This window comes from Tursiops truncatus, chromosome 11 (assembly GCF_011762595.2).
Source record: "Tursiops truncatus isolate mTurTru1 chromosome 11, mTurTru1.mat.Y, whole genome shotgun sequence".
NCBI lineage: Eukaryota > Metazoa > Chordata > Mammalia > Artiodactyla > Delphinidae > Tursiops > Tursiops truncatus.
In genome coordinates, this window is record NC_047044.1 from 93864763 (window position 1) to 93881474 (window position 16712).

The window sequence follows — 16712 nt, forward strand, 5'->3', positions numbered from 1 at the left end:
CCGAGTACTAATTATTAGGCTTCAGACAATACTGGTCCCAAACTGTCTCTTGACCTGGAGTCTTCGTCAGGGATGCCAGCACTGTTCTGGCCACACCACAGCCAGGCTGGTACACGCAAGGCCACCGCTGCACACCTAGACCCACACTTTCCCCAGAGACCCAAGGAGGTGTTAGGGACACGGGTGACTTCAGAGACAGAAAGCCTGTTCTTTGGGGGTTGATTTTTTTTTTTTTTTAATTACAATGCTGATTTCTATCTGTAGCTCATTTCTTCCAGGAAATACTTGAGAGTCAGTATCTCATCTTTGGTTGCTGCTTCCTCGTGTATAGGGGATGTCACAGAATCAGGGATTAGTGACCTCATGATACAGAGAAATCTTCAGAAAGATGAAGCCACCTGGCCTCATCATAACCCACCGGAGAGGGCTGCAAGAGAGCTGAGCAGAAAGATCACCAAAGTTCTCTTGTGTTTTCCAGGGCGAAGGGAGAGGAACGGTTGCTCTCCAGACCTAAGCTCTTTCCTCAACGGCCTAAAAGTGCCCACACCTGCTTCTGGGGACGGCGGCGGAGGCCGCGCACATTCTCTCCACTGTTCCTCAAAAAGGGCTATTTTCCAGGCCCCACTTCATCTTCTCATTTAAAATGGATATCAAAGGAAAACGCAGGAACGCACTGTAAGTCCACAGCAAAAGACTGCTAACAAATACTTGAGCGCCCCTCTTCACATTTACTAAAAACAAAGGTTCCCTCATGCCCCAAAGTTACAAATTTGGCTTCTTCAAACTCTTCCGTCTAAACCTCCACGAAGAGCCATCCACTCCTGACGCTTGGAACTGGAAATTCACCGCCCACGGCAAACAGTGTCTGCTCTGTGGTCAGACAGACACGGGGCTGCGTGCCACACAGAAGCGGACTGAAGAATGGACGCTCCCTCTCGAGTCTCGGCCCGGTCACAAATAATAAGCAACTGTATGAACAGGCAGATCCCTGAATAGGTTTGAATACTTGAGGGCTGAGTAATAACGCCCATCAGAGGCCCTGCACAGTACTTCCAGGCTTCGGGGTTTTTCCTCTCCTTTCATCTCTGGAAACTTATTCAGAACCCTACTAGCTCTGCCCTCACAATTTGAAGATGCAAGAGGCATCTGTTTCTACCATAATTACAGCTGGCTCCTTGCTCCTGTTACTGGGGTCTGTATTCAATGAAAGTCAAAAGCGAGGCTCTGCTGAGCGCTGACTGAGCGACCCCAACCCTGGGAGAAACTCATGGCGACGGTGAGAAGAGCCCAGCCTGGGAGCTGGCCCACCTGCAAGGCCTGGAGTTCAGTTCAGGCGGTGCCACAAACCAGCCACGGGAGCTCGAGCAATACCGTCACATCTCTGAGCTCCATTTTCTCAACGGTATAAGGCAGGCACAGGACTAGAAAGTCTCTCGCCCCTTCTAGATCCCTGTGATGGGAGGATATATAAAGAGGGAGAATAACTAAGTTTGGGTGTTTTTAAAACAACGTTAAGGCAGTGCCAACGGCCCCCAAAGACAGGTGTTTTTATTACCACTTCAGATGACTTAACAGGTTCAAGCTTAAGATGAACAAGTTCAAGAAGCAGCATTCGCACTCAGGTCTGTCTACTACAGGGTCCTTCCTTCCCCTGGAAGCTCTTCACGGCATGGCAATGACCGCTCCCCTCTTCTCGGGAACTTACCATTCCCTTAAGGGAAATCAGTGTTACAGAGAAGAACCAATGAATAGCATCAGGCAGAACAAAGTGCAAATCAAACTCTGAAGCAGCGCTGACTGGAACTACACGGGATCAACAGTCACATCCCTGAGCGTACGCACCCACGGTGCTCACACCAGCGGGGCCACACGCCCTTTCCAGGTCATTCAGGAAATAAGACCGTTTTCCGTGTGTCTGACTCCCACATACAAAGGGAAAATACCCCCGAGGAACACACGAGCTCCGGTGAGCGCGCAGATTTACTGGGTAGTTCTTTCCTGTCTTCTTTGGGGAGTAAGGTATTATTTTTATAAGTCATTCGTCCAGATAGCTGAAGCGTGGCCTTCTAAAAACGTAACGTTATTTCTATGCCAACCATTTTCGCTGGACAGCTTTCCAAAATGCATGACACTATTTCCTAACTTCCTAAATCTCATAATTTACAGTTTGTCTTCAACTTGGACAAGGTCATAATGATGATCATTAATGCTGTCGGTCATTGTGTGGTACCAGACAAAGGGGTTTCACTCTCTAGATAGGAGTCCTCACCATGAAGCTATGCTTTCTGAGGTCTTGTCTGCTTTTTGCCAATTTTCCTGGTGTGAGTGGAACACGGTCCCGGGACAGAACACCTGGATCCTGACTCCAGCTCAGCTTTGAAGAGTACTGTGATCTCAAGCAGGCTATTTAAATGCTGCACGGGCCAGTTTCCTCATCTGTTTCATGAGAATCAGGACTTAGGCTTTCTTAGTCTCTTCTTAACTCCCTCCACGCCATGTCTCTGTGTGCTTCCTTCCCTATGTCTGCTCTGAAGACAGGCTTCATTAAAGCTCTTCAAATCCACAAATGTATAAAGTCAGAGGGCCCAAATTCTCCCTTCATTCCGGGAAATTAGAACAAGGCCAGTAGGGTCAGGTATCAAGCTATCAAGAAAAAAGATAGGGCTTCCCTGGTGGCGCAGTGCTTAAGAATCCTGCCAATGAGGGGGACACAGGTTTGAGCCCTGGTCCAGGAAGATCCCACATGCTGGGGAGTAACTAAGCCCGCGAGCCCCTACTACTGAGCCCACATGCCACAACTACTGAAGCCTGCGCACCTAGAGACCGTGCTCCGAAACAAAGAGAAGCCACCGCAATGAGAAGCCCGCGCACCGCAACGAAGAGTAGCCCCTGCTCGCCGCAACTAGAGAAAGCCCACGTGTAGCAACAAAGACCCAAGGCAGTCAAAAATAAATAAATAAATTTATTAAGAAAAAAGATGATTCCTTTGGTGGGGGGGGGGGGAAATCAGGGAACACCTGAAGAGACATCAAACAGATTCCTAGAAATCACACAGTATCTTCAGATGGACATGAGGGATGGTTAAAAAGCATTGCATTCGTGGATTGTGTAAAAAGTTTGAAATTGAAAAAAAAAAAAAAGCAGTGGAAGGAGAGAGACTGACCAGGGTGTGACCAAGGTGTCTAGCTCCGAGGGTGGGCAGGATGAGACAACACGGCCCTGGCCTGTCACCCACCTGATCACCTGATGATGGGGTAAGGAGACACTGGGGGAAAGCAGAGCGAGGCAGAGAGGGAAAAGATTTCTGAGAAAAACATGAAAAGGGCACAAATGAACCCACCCACAGACAAAGTATCACTAGAGAACATCAGGGGTTGGTGTACAAATGGGAGATCTGGACGTCCATTCCAAGGTGGGTGGTGCGACGTGACCATCTGGCTACCCTGCCACGAGAGGGCCGGTTAGGGGGCACCCACCCAGAGAGGGAAGGAGCATCTCTGCCGGCTCAATTCCCACCTCTCATCTTGGCCTGTGGGAAGCTCCCCCACAGCCCCATTACTCTAGGTTTCCTAAGTTTCTTCATAAAGGTGGCTGTCCTTGCGTCTTGGGTCAGGAGAGAAAGTGCTTTGGAACTGTAGTCCCGAGATGTAGACTCGGTGAAGCTCGGGCCAGAGTACAGCCTGGAAGATCTCAGACCAATACATCGCTTCACAGCTATGGGCTTCAGGCTCCTCCTTTGCAAAACAGGGAGAAAACCTGCATCCCGGAGGGAGTAGTAAAGAGCAAACGAGATAATGCAGATAAAACGCTTAGCCCAAGGACCAGCACACAGCAGTATCCAATAAACGATGGTGGTGATGATGCAGGATGACCACCAACGCAGCACACAAACCCCTTTAATTACCCAGACCTTACAAGGCTCCCAAACACAGGTGTTCCACAGTTTCCCATACGCTTAGTCCACAGGCCTGAGTAAGCAATTAGCTCATCTGGGGCTCCACACCTAACAAACACAGGCTAATACCTTCCTTGTCACCACCCCACATACTCCCCAAATTCAAGGTCATTTAGCCAAAGACCAGGCTGAACTGTATACTTTCACTATCTAAAAAGAAAGGGTGATCAAGAAAATTCACAGAGCAAGCAACATACTGATGGTACTATTTCGATGCGGAAGGTACCGTCTCCAGCACACGGCAGCCCTCATTTCTCACCAGCTGATGGTGTGGACACAAGTCATTTCTGCCTGTTCGCACGGAGGCTCAGCCTGAGACACCCTGGAAAGCCACGCTCTATTAGGCTGGTTCCTGTATGTTCAAAAATCAATGAAAATGTGTTTGTTTTTTAACAGGCTATCGTTCTAACTTCTCACTAACTTTACCCTTTCTCTCTCCAAATACTAGGCTTGGCAGCGACTGGTCTTTAAGCTGGGCCCCTTCTGGCGTGGGAACCCTGCGTCAACTTACACTCGTGCTATTCAGCGCATCCACACAGAGACTGGTTTCTACAACAAATGCGGCAGTGAAGGACTCTGCCAGAAAACCACCATCACTGCGTCTCCTGAAGTAGCATTCACAGAGACAAATACTTCGTTTGTACACCCCACACCCTAGGGGGCTTCGTTTGGCGCTGATTCCCTCAGCCGGGAGATCCACACCACAGGGCAACTTTTCAACATCCGTAACAGAACGCACCTGCTCTTCAAGATGGTCCTCACACGCCCTCCCCACCTGCCCCCGGCCTGCCTCAGTGTGCTCAACTCAGATGCCCAGAATTTGTTTTAGTTCCACCTTCCTCTGGTGCCCGTATTTGGGGTGTTTCTTCCCTTCACTTACCTATGCTAAAGAGGTAAGCTACTTCCCTAGGACCAGCTGCCATGTTTTTAGCTGATGCAGAGCCTACTGTGTATAAATTAAGGTGTACAGTTGAGCCTAGGGCCCCCTCAAGGATTCCTCAGAAAAGGCCCTGCTAACAGGTCCAGCACCCTCAGCCCCAAACAGAAGTACCAGTCCCTCACATGGTATAAAAAAGTACCACTGCACCCCACCATCCCATCTTTGGGGATAAATCCAAAGAACTCAAAGCAGGATCTCAAAGAGGCATTTGTACGGCCATGTTCACCTCCGCAGTATTCACAACACCTGTGAGATACAACACCTGTGAGATGAGAGTAACCCAAATGTCCATCAACAGATGAATGGATAAAGAAAATATGGCATATACATAAAATGGAATATTACGCAGCCTTGAAAAAAGGAAATCCTGTCACATACTGCAACATAGATGAGCCTCCAGGCCATTATGCTAAGTGAAGTAAAGAAAGTATGATTCCACTCATATGAACTATTTAAAGTAGTCAAAATCAGAAAGAAAATAGGAAGGTGGTTACGGAGGGCTGGGAGAAGGGGAGAGGGTAAATGGGTGTTGAGCGAGTATAGAGTTTCAGTGTTGCAAGATGAAAAAGTTCTAGAGATCAGTTGCACAACAACGTGAACAGACAACACGACTGAACTGTACCCTTAAAAATGGTTAAGATGGTAAATTTAATGCTACATGCTTTTTACCAGAATACAAAAAATGTATTGCTGTAGATGGTGGTGCAAATACAAGTCCATGAAGCCCTTCTTCCCTCATCCCCCCCTCCTACTCCTTCCTCTTCTCACATCTAACAATATACCCTCTGGACCCAGGGCTCCCACACACACCATCTTCCTTGGCACGTACCTCTGTGCCCTCATACCAGCTGGCTTTCGATTAAAATGGACCAAGCTGGGAAGTGCTAGAGAGTGTGCAGCCTGTTGTATCGAATCTCCTTGGCCTCTTATAGGGATGCACCGTGAACCCAGCCCAGTGAGGGACAGGGGCCTGAGAACCAGGGGGTCTGCGTTGCTCTAAACCTGGCTCAGTCACCGATCAGCTGAAGCAAACAATTTAGCGGTGTGGACCTCCTCTCCATAAAAATCAGACGTTGTAGGGACTTCCCTAGTGGCGCAGTGGTTAAGAATCCTCCTGCCGGGCTTCCCTGGTTGGTGCAGTGGTTAAGAATCTGCCTGCCAATGCAGGGGACACGGATTCGATCCCTGGTCTGGGAAGATCCCACATGCCGCGGAGCAACTGAGCCTGCGCGCCACAACTACTGAGCCTGTGCTCTAGAGCCTGCGAGTCACAACTACTGGAGCCCACGTGCCACAACTACTGAAGCCCGCAGGCCTAGAGCCTGTGCTCTGCCACAAGAGAAGCCACTGCAATGAGAAGCCCGCACAGTGTAACAAAGAGTAGACCCCGCTCACCGCAGCTAGAGAAAGCCCGCACACAGCAACGAAGACCCAACGAAACCATAAATAAATAAATAAATAAATAAGAATCCGCCTGCCAATACAGGGGACATGGGTTCAAGCCCTGGTCCAGGAAGATCCCACATGACGCGGAGCAACTAACCCCGTGCCCCTAGAGCCCGCGCTCCGCAACAAGAGAAGCCACTGCAGTAAGAAGCCCGCGCCCCGCAATGGAGAGTAGCCCCCGCTCACCGCAACTAGAGAAAGCCCGTGCGCAGCAACAAAGACCCAACACAGCGAAAAAATAAACTAAAATCAGACGTTGGCCCAGGTGATCTTTATAGTCTCTCAGCTCTTAGATTCTCAAAGTTCCCTGATTCACTTGCTGAAGACCCTGGGGAAAACTTAGAAGTCTGCTAATCTGAACCTTCTCCAGTGATTCCTCAAGCCCCTGTCTCGTATCTTTTACCCAGTTCCATATTGTTGTTTGTTGAGACACAAAAGCAGTTTTTGAAAATGTTATCAAAATAAGAAAACATTATTATTAGGCCAAAATTCTACCAGTAATAATTTTTAGGCAGACACCCAAGGGAGTGCTCTAGGCCTCCCTGTGACAGCAGAGTGGCCCTAGTAACCACTGTATGCTAGCCTGTGGGTGAAGTGTTAAGTCACTCCGAGCACACAGGACAGAGAGCGGAAAGGGTACTGACCTCCTTCCATGCTTCACTGCAAGTCAGCAAACATTACTGACACACATTTCTGAGCCAGGTGCCAAGGTGGGCACCAGGACGCAAAGATAATCGCCACTAAACCCAAGGAGCTCAGAGCCCAGGAGGGGAAACCCAGAGACTCCCAGAAAGCAGCAAAATAGAGATTGCATTCCGCTAAAAAAGCCAACCAGTACGGAGGGCAGGGAAAGGAGGGGCCAGGGATGTTACGCAACTATTTCTCTGTACTATCCTGGATAGTTCTAGCCGGCCGCCCAGCCAGCCTTACGCAGGGCTGTGTCTGCTGGGCCATAGTTACTTTCCACTGCAACTTGGCTGAAGTTAAAACTGAACAGGTGACTTGAAGGTGAAGGCTGATGATGGAAAAGATAGCCTCTTCCTTTCTCCCGTACCCAGCAGTCAGCCACACGATCCTCCGAAAAAAATAATTTGACTTTTTACAGAGTTAGGTGACCCCGTCCTTACATTGAAACAACCCCAAATGGTCAGGAATGGAAGCATTTAATCTCTCACGATGAGGGCGCCCAGTGCAGACAAACAGTGGGGCGCAGCCATAGTTTGGGTGACCTTGGGCTGGTCAACCTGTCTTCTGCTATAAACATGTGTCTGATATTAACTTCCCTGCGGTGCCGGGAACATGCTTATAAAGTGCAAAAGAAATATAAAAGCCAATATCAGGCATTCATCAGCAACCACCACCATGAAAGTGATACAAAGATGTCACTGACTGATTCAGAAACTTTCACCCTGGAAATTCCACCGAAATCGTACACTACTCTTTTCTAGCACAGAAGTAAACAGAGTACTTCCCTCTGTGGCTGCCTCTGGTCAGGCTCCTCTGTGCTCCATCACACCAGCTGCTGAGGAATTTACTGCCTGCTGACCAGCTGCTTGTAAGGAATGAGAGCCAGGGAGGAAGGTTTCAGGAGTAGACAGGAGGAGTGAAGGAAATCTCTCCACACAGAGAGCCTTCCGTGTCACATGTCCTCAGGATATCAGAGCCATCAGGTCATCCTTGAAAGCTCCTGACACTCATTCGCTGCTCCACAGAAAACTTTATTGTTTACTGGACTGTAGAAAAAAATCCCAGTTCTTGTGGGTTCCCAGCAAACATTTTTTATTATGCAGTCACTGTACCACATCCCAAGGACTGAGGGAAACACCGCACACATCACCAGAGCATTTTCAGACAAGCTAGAATAAGCCCAGTCCTTGATCTCCGGCGCTTCTTACTGGAACGTTGCAAACTAAACAAACTCTGTGGAAAAACGCACTTCACATATGTGCATTTAAACATATGCACAGTCCAAGCAAACAGTCATATTCTGGTTCCATAAAGAGCAATCCAAAATAAAAGCGATACTTTCATTACTAGTGAAGACCATTAAATCTAATTACAGAGAAATACAGAGTGAGAAAAGAGGCTCCCGAAAAGAACTGCGGGGTAAACAATAAGGAAAAAAATGATATACAAACTACGGCTGCAATTTTTATGTCACATGTAAGACACTGTGCTGTCTGGGTTTAGGAATGATTCCATCCATGTGTGTAAGGAAAGGGCTGCTGTAGCCTCCCACTGGGGTACAATAAGGTGAGCACCTGCAGTACCCAAACATAAGCCCCTCAGAACAGGGGGCATATGCAGTCTCTTTAGAAGAGACATCGAGAAAAGTCACAGAAAGGCTTGTTTTTTGTTGTTTTCACCCTAAAATCACTATCTCATAGTTGGTCCAGGTTCTCCCCAGGTCAGATTTATTGCCATAGAGCTAAATACAATTTACTGATTTCATACCCTAGTATTTAGTTACCTCTGTTTGTGTTATGTAGTGTCAGATAAATTAGATCAGGCATACCGTAGGATTTTCCTGAACTCGTAGAATCAAATTTATACAGCAAAAGAAATTGGTTTTGAAGTATAAACCTACCTAACATCTTTACTCTGACACTCCCCTGCTACCCCAGACATACTGCTATCCCCAGATATGTACAAACACAGAAACCCGAAAGTTCCACCGGGCATTTTTTTGCGAGGCAAAAACAAAGAAACCCAACCCACCTTTTCAGTTCACATTAGCCCTAATTCAAACCCCATGAGAATCTTGCCTGATAAGAAACACTAACACCTGAGTATAATTATGAAACCCTAATAAGCAAACATGAGAAAATACTGTTTCCTCTAAACAGATCCTATGGAAAAGCCGTGTTAAAGCAGGAAAGGTTTCTCGAATTCTCCATAGATGAAGAAAACTGGTTACTTGTGCATTGTCTCTGCAGGGTTCCCTCAATGAACACAGTTAATGGGCCAAGCCACAAACTTCAGGAGCTTCAGCGTCTCACAGAAGCAAAAGGCTTTTCCATCTGGGTACTGATGGAACAGTGAAATGGAAGTGCACACCAAATGCAAGGACGGGCAAAATAATTGGGGGAGATGGACAAATCAGTCTGCCTCCTCACGGTGGCAAACTTTACGACAACTTTCTAGAAGCAACAAACCGCAACACCACTAGCCTTTATAGACACACACATATATATAAATGTACACACACAACTACTTGGAAGGTAAATGCTGTGTTTGCAAACATCCTTCACCATCTTGCATTTACAATACTGAAAACCATGGCCAGAAAGCTGGGAGATTTCTACTCTTAGCTCTCCTCTCTGCACTGTCAAACTGGGAAGGTCATTTTGTCTGGTCACTTAGGTAATTCTCCCTCTCTGCAACACGGGAGTTTTCTACTTTGGGATTGCTCAGCGTTCATATGCATCAGAGTAAAATAACCATTCAGCGACTTTATTCACCTTGGTTTAAAGGGGAAAAAAAAAGAAAAGAAATTCATTGTGCAATGCCCAGGAAAAGCTGACACCACGACTGTCTCTCCGACAAGCGCTTGCAATTACAATGCGGGGGTGGGGGGAATCTGTCTGATCCGACTCTGTGAGCCCTTAAAAAAAAGAAATGATTCCAATCCCAATGGAGCCGGAGAACTTTTTTTCTAAGGAGACCACCCCTCGGGAACAAAAGTTCCATTTCGGTCACATGTTGGGAGTACGAATAGGGACCGGGTTTTTTTAAAGGCGCACTAATTACGGGGGTGTTTTACAGTCCTGGAGACCACTCGGGCTCCTCCAGACCGACGGTGACTGGCATTTCATTGTCAAAAAGCAAAGGGGTGAGGTGAGGGCGCAGGAGCCGACAGGGCGCTCGGCGGGAGGGGGGGAGCAGCAAGGTTACACTAAAGGGTACGCTGCCGCCGCGAGCCGCGTCTCCTTCCCCGGCGCCCCAAATAATTTCCTGCGAACAGAGCGACTGCAACAGTCCCCTCACAACTGAAGAGCCCAGTACGACTGGCCGGGCCGGTGCAGCTCAAGGTTTTCCACCCCGGAGAGGGAGGGGGAGAAGATCTTTACCTTAATGCTACACTGAGCAGGAGTCTCAGACATGTCTCACAGCGAGAGAGATCAGGAAGTTCTCAGTTTTTTTCCACTTTCCTTTCCTCTCCCCAACCCAGAAACGCTCCACAGCCGGCCGGACGCGGTCATTTAAGAAGTTTCTTGCAGCATCTCTCCCGGCGGCCGCCCCGGGGGGCCGCGAGCGCGCGGGGCGGGGCGGGCGCCGGCGGAGTCGCCGCGCGGGGCGGCGGGGGCGTGGGAGCCGGGCGGCGCGGCGGCGGGGTCTGCAGGTCGCGGTGCGGCGCGGCGACCCGGGACGCAGCCCGGCCGGCCTCCCGCTCTCTCCTCCCACCCGGGCCGGCGCCCCCGCCCCCCGCCCTCCCGCCGCTCTCCCTCGCTCTCTCTCTCGAATGTTTTCCTTCCTGGAAGAGAGAAACTGAAAGGCAGAACTGAGAAAGCTCTTTGCTCATTGATCTTGAGAGTTTCAGTGCAGAAACTGACGTGAATTCCCAGCACTGAGCTCTGCCTCTTAAAGGAGCCACCAGGAAATAAAAGATCGGGTTACAGCCCCGCATCGGAGAAATAAAAGCCGGGCCGGGGTGGGGGAGGGGCGGCGGCGGGGGCGCGGGCGGAGGATCCCGGGGAGCGGGGCCGCGCGAGGCCGCGGCTGCTAACTAGGCGGGCGGCGCGGCCCCCGCCGGCGTGGCGCGGGGCGTCCTAGGCTCCGCTGGGCCGCCGCCTGGCTCGCGGAAGACACGCCGAGAAACGTTCCATCGGGGCCCCAGAAACCTCAGAACAGGTTTTATTAAACGCCTCCCCTCCCCTAGCTCCGTCTCTTGGATACATTGAAAGGCACAGGGTTTCCCCACCCCCCGCCGAGCGCAGACGCAATGAAAATAATTATATAGGAAGGGACATTCCGGTAAGGACACGGAATCCGAAGGAGGAAGTAAAACAATAGCCTTTGTTCTGCTTCTCGACCGCGGCCTCTTTAAGAGAATCCACCAGGAAATGGGAGATCGGGTTACAGCCCGCACCGGGGTAAAGGGGCGAGCTAGCGAGCGAGCGAGTCGCGGAGCGCGACATCGGAGACAAAGCGGGGCGGCCGCCGGCATAAGCCCAGCCTGGCCGCGGGGGATTCCCCGCGAAGGTGGGCGCCCGGAAAAGAGGAGGCGCGCGCGCCCGCCAGGCCGGGGATGCGGGCGCTGCCCCAGCCGAGCACGCGCCCTGGAGAAGGAAAGGCTGTTGGGAGGTTATCAAAGGCAGTTGAGTTCCTTTTCCTGACCCCCCTTCCTCCCTGTTTCGAAATCCTCTGTCTTTTTAAAGCAATAGCGGCCGCTACCAACCGAAATAGGTGACTCGATTGCAAAGTTGACAGGACGTGTTCCTGGAGATAATACCCCTCCCCAGGACTGCTTCTCTGAAACCATCATTGGCGGATGGGACGACCCCGGGATCCTGCCGGGGGAGGAATATTTGGTTGGAAAAACAATTGAGAGGAGGTGAAATCCTGTCGGGCTGAAGGTTCTAGCCTTGAGTACGTGCAGTCTGATCACTCTATGATTTTTATTGTTATTTATAGTCTCTGAAAATGCTCTGAAGTGTCCACTGCAGAAGGTTGAGAACATTATACTTATGTTTAAATTCTAAACCCTGCTAATACGTACGGCTTTAATGTGTGGATGTGTATTAAATTACAAATATATAAATACATATGTATAATGTGTGTCTATAGTATATACAGATAAACCAGGACAGATTTCCCAGACCCTCCCCATTACACGGATTTTTCCTACCCACTTGCCTTCATCTCTCCACATAATAAATTGTGTTCAGACTTCTTCACACGCTCATTCGAAGAACACTCTGAACCAGAATTTATTAAAGGGGTTGGAATGGGAAAAGAGTCCTATTGCTGGGATGGTGGGAATAATGGGATTTTGTGGGTCTCCGAGGACCTCAGCAGTCCATGTCACCTGGTAGTCCTGTCCTTCCCGAGAGCGCTCATGTCCACACCAGCTCTTCTGCCCTGGACCACCTGCTGCTCCCACCTCAACCCACACACACGCGTCTACTTTTGATCCCTCGGCTGGTGTTGCAGGCGTTGGTTCTGATGTCCCATTGCTGGGTTAAGTCCTGTAAACCTCTACATCCCTTACTTATCAGCATGATCTTTGGCAACTCACTCTCTCAGCTTGGGTAAAATGGGGTGGGGAATATTACCTATCTCCTAAGATTCCTGTGAGTATTTATTAAATGAGCAAATATGTACAAAGTGATGAATTATCTGAGTTCTTATTATATACTTTATCTGCTCAATGAACGTTAGCTACCATTATTTAACCTCAGGACTGAATTAACTCTCAACTTTGTTCTATCTCCTCGTTACCTTCTCCAGGTGACTCAACAAAAGTGGCGTGTAAAGGAGACTGTGTGTGGTTCCAAAGCAAACTACGCAGTAGCAGCTGTGGAAAACATTGCATTTAGCCCGGGGTTGGTGATTTCTTTCTGCAAAGGGCCCAATAGTGAATATTTTAGGCTTTGTGCCCCAAGAGACAAAATTGAGAATATGTAGATACTTATATAGCAATAGAGAAAACAAATATCTACAGTTTTGTTTTTATTGACAAAATATAAGGTGTAATAATAAGAGTTGTAATACAGGTCTAACAATGAGAGGAATGGAACTCTTTTTTTTTTTTTAAGGGGGATAACATTTCACTTAGTTAAACCCCAGTTTAAACTAAATGTTCTCTATCATCAAAATTGACTGCAAATGTTTATCTGCTAATGGTGATCTGTCATGAGATTTCACGTATTTCATTTGGAAGTATCTGTTCATCCAGATAGGATCCTGCCAGATGTATCAATCCATGAGCATATGGTTCTACTTGAGCATACTTATTGCTTATAAGGCATTTATACAATTTTATTGGAATTCTATAAATTCTCTTGATATTTCCCCTTTAGCGTGTCATTACATTGCAGATTAATCACTTCCAATTGAAAGTTAGGTAGAAGTGCCTCAACTGCACAGTGAAGTGGATTTTAAATATGAAAATATCCTTTTCACTTGCATCAAAATCCAAAAACCACTGCTGGAACTGTAGTTCGAGTTCAGAAAATAGAACTGCTGCAAATGTGTGTTAGAATGGACATCTTGCTTCTTGTCTTAACTTTTGACCATATAGGAAATGTATAAAGCAGCTTTATATTATTTGTGATTCAAACAATGTTAATTGTGTCAAAATGATTTAACTGCAGTATAAGCTCCACATATAGCTATATTTTGCCTTGTAGTTTTAGGTTTAATTCATGAAAAACAGACTTGATAAAGTCTGTAGCAAAACTAATTTCCAAAACCACTCAGTAATAGTAGTTAAGGGAAGTTGTTTTCATTCACTCATTCCCATTTGTCAGGTGTTTCTCTATTCCTTGTTTCCTGACTTCTTTGGGGTAATTAGGTATTTTTTTTCATATTCCATTTAAATTCCTAGATGGTCTTTCTAGTGTTTCTTTTTTACATTAAATATAGTGGTTGCTCTAGAAATTACAATTTGCATCTTTAATTACCACAGTCTATCTTCAAATAATATTATTCTATCTCATAAATATATAAGAAACTTACAACAGCATAATTTCATTTATCCCTCTCCCATCCTTTATGATATTGTCCTATATTTTATTTCTACTTGTGTTACAAAACCCACCATACACTGTAGGGGGTTTTGATTTTTTTTTTTAATATTGTAAATATGTGTGTATAATGAAGGTACTAAAATATGTCTCTTTTTAATCTGTCCAGCTATTTATCCTTTCTGGTACTTTCTTATTCCCTCTTGCAGATCTAGTATCATTTCTGTTTGGCCTCAAGAACTTCTTTGGCATTTCTTGTTGGAGATAAAGTCTCCCAGCTTTCTTTGTGTCAGAATGTCTTTATTTCACATTCATTTTTGAAGGATAATTTTCAACTGTGTATAAAATTTTAGGTTGACAGATATTTTTTTTCCTTTTGGCACTTTAAACATTTCATTCCATCTCTGTCTCCATTATTTTTAAGAGTCATTTGTAGTTCATATTTTAGCTCCCTGTGTGTAATGTCTTTTTTTCTCTGGCTGTCATTAAGACCTGGTCTCTAAACTTGGTTTTCAGAATTGTGACTAGGATGTGCCTACATGTGGGGTTTTTTTGGTTTGTTTGTATTTATTCTTCTTGATGTTGGCTACAGTTCTTGGACCTATAAGTTGGTATCTTTCGTCAGTTTTGGAAAATTCTGATCTGTTACCTCTTTGAATATTGTTTTCTGCCCATTCTTTCTACTCCTTTTTTTTTTTCCTGCAATGATACAAGTGTTAGACCAACTGACATTGTTCAATAGACCCAAATACTCTATTGTATTTATCATTTTTTCTTTTTGACTTTCAATTTGGATGCTTTCTATTTATCTCTTTTCCAAGTTTTTTTCCTCCGTTATTGTCCAACTTACTGCTAAGCCTATCAAGTTCTTTACTTCTGATACTGTATTTTTAGCATTTCCATTTTTTAATATTCTCCATCACTTTTCTGAAGTTGCTCATATCTTTATTTATGGGTTCTACCTTTTTTTTTTAAAGTCCTTTAGCATTTTTGTTATAATGTGATAATTCTCAAATGTGAGGTTTTCTTGCTTAACTTCAGTTGGTTTCCTTACTTGACCATGAGTTACATTTTCTTGCTCTTTTGTGTGTGTGTCTTGCTATTTTTTACTCTATGCTGGACATTTTATGTAAAACTACATACATTTTCTGTAAAAATACAGTAGACAATGAATTAAATATTTTCCTCCAAAAAGGGCCACACACATTCTCCTGTAAGACCACTAGAATTGGAGCTGAGTAGCTATAATCTATCGTTGAGCTAGATGTGGGCTTTGTTGTAATTTTTCAGTTTGATTCAGTTCACCACAGGTTTCAAATATTTTGAAGGCAAGATCAGAACTTTTCCTATAAGCAAATACTGTCTTAGAGCTGTTATCTCAGCTGTTCTGCCTTGCTTGATGTCTTCATTAGCTATCAAGCCTTCAGGCAGGCTCTCCCTTCTCTCCTGCCCTGACCCTCAATTTTTCTTAGCTGAAGGCCTGGAGTGCCATGGGTTTTCTCTCAGCTCTCCCACCCTCTACAAGTCTTTCTTAATTAAAAGCCCAGTGTGTCTCTGAGAGCGTCTCTCAGCTCTTCTTCCCTGCCCTTCTGTTTATGGCCCTATCCCAGTAGTTAGTGAATATCAGTGGGAAAGAATAGTGAGGTAGTATAGTTGCACTCTGTGCCTGTGATTCCCCTGGATTCTAATCTGTCATATAAGCCCACCCACGGCCATTAAAATTTGTGAAAAGTTAGGCTGATTCCTCCTTGCCATCATCTATGGTGGAGTCCTATACTTCAGTCAGGGGTGAGAACCACTGTGGATCTTTTCTTTCATTTGAAGGATTGTCATTTTCTGAAACTTAATTCACTTAGGTTTCTTTGTGCTCTCATCTCTCTGATGGTTTTTTAAATTATAATTATGTAGATTATCTGGTTTGTTTTAGGTGTTAGGGAATGAATTATGGTCTCTTGTGACTTTCTACATACAAACTGGAAGAGGAACCTGAATGTCTAGTCTTTATCCTCCAAAAGAGTGATGAGGAGTGGCGAGAAGTGGGGAAGAATGAAGTTAAGAACCATGTGGAAGTGGATGTGCTTAATTAAAAAACATAGCCATTATTGTAGTATAATGTTATGTTTTTACAATGAAAATAATAACATTTAAAAAATATAAACTCCAAAAACAAAAACCCCACAAAAAAACACCATCCACATATCTCTGCCAAATCAGAATTCCTTAACCTAATGGGCATGCTTCTGTAAAAAGGATCTGTCATAACTGGTGGGGTGGGAAAGAAGAGGAGAAATGTTTCTGCTTATCCAAAGAAGACATGGGTTTTTAAATCTTAAGAGTCACTGCCTTAAACTATATATTTTCTTTACTATATCAGTCAGGGTGCATTCAGGCAGAATTACCTCCGTGTGTGTGTTGTGGGAGTGTATTGTGTATATATATATATATAGAGAGAGAGAGAGAATGATTGTGTATTTCTGATGGCATGCTGACTGATACAGTAAAGGAAGCATACATACATACAGCAGGCAGCTGGAAGAGCAGAGCTTCCAGCTGGGTGAAACCAAGAAATCAAGAAATGGGTGAAATCTATGCTCAACTATGGGTGAAACCAAGAAAAAGCTAGAACTCAAAAGCAGGAGCTGGAGCCCATGAGAATGGACTGAAACCCATGTCAATCTCATTG

The 16712-nt window shown here is 46.0% G+C and overlaps 1 protein-coding gene and 1 long non-coding RNA gene across 9 annotated transcripts in view; one reads left to right on the top strand and one right to left on the bottom strand.

The window, feature by feature from the left end:
- The window catches only part of ETV6 (ETS variant transcription factor 6), a 240134-nt gene extending 229379 nt beyond the window's left edge, over positions 1-10755 (bottom strand). For 4 of the 7 annotated variants that reach the window (XM_019937672.3, XM_004316069.4, XM_019937691.3 and 1 more), the window contains exon 1: positions 10412-10744. In XM_019937672.3, the coding sequence (XP_019793231.1) occupies positions 10412-10444 (33 nt within the window). In that variant the 5' untranslated portion in view covers positions 10445-10744. Of the gene's footprint in view, positions 1-10411 lie in introns of all 7 variants that reach the window. The other 3 variants (XM_019937704.3, XM_073789036.1, XM_073789035.1) reach the window with 3 other exon arrangements.
- A 308-nt stretch (positions 10756-11063) lies between these two features.
- LOC109550367 (uncharacterized) lies at positions 11064-16148 on the top strand. Of its 2 annotated transcripts, none has more exons than XR_002176856.3 (3): positions 11064-11930; positions 12792-12886; positions 15957-16148. It is a non-coding gene; the product is annotated as an uncharacterized lncRNA (long non-coding RNA). The 2 variants fall into 2 exon arrangements; XR_002176857.3 differs by having other exon boundaries at positions 11071-11658; positions 15957-16147.
- The last annotated feature ends 564 nt before the right edge of the window (positions 16149-16712 follow it).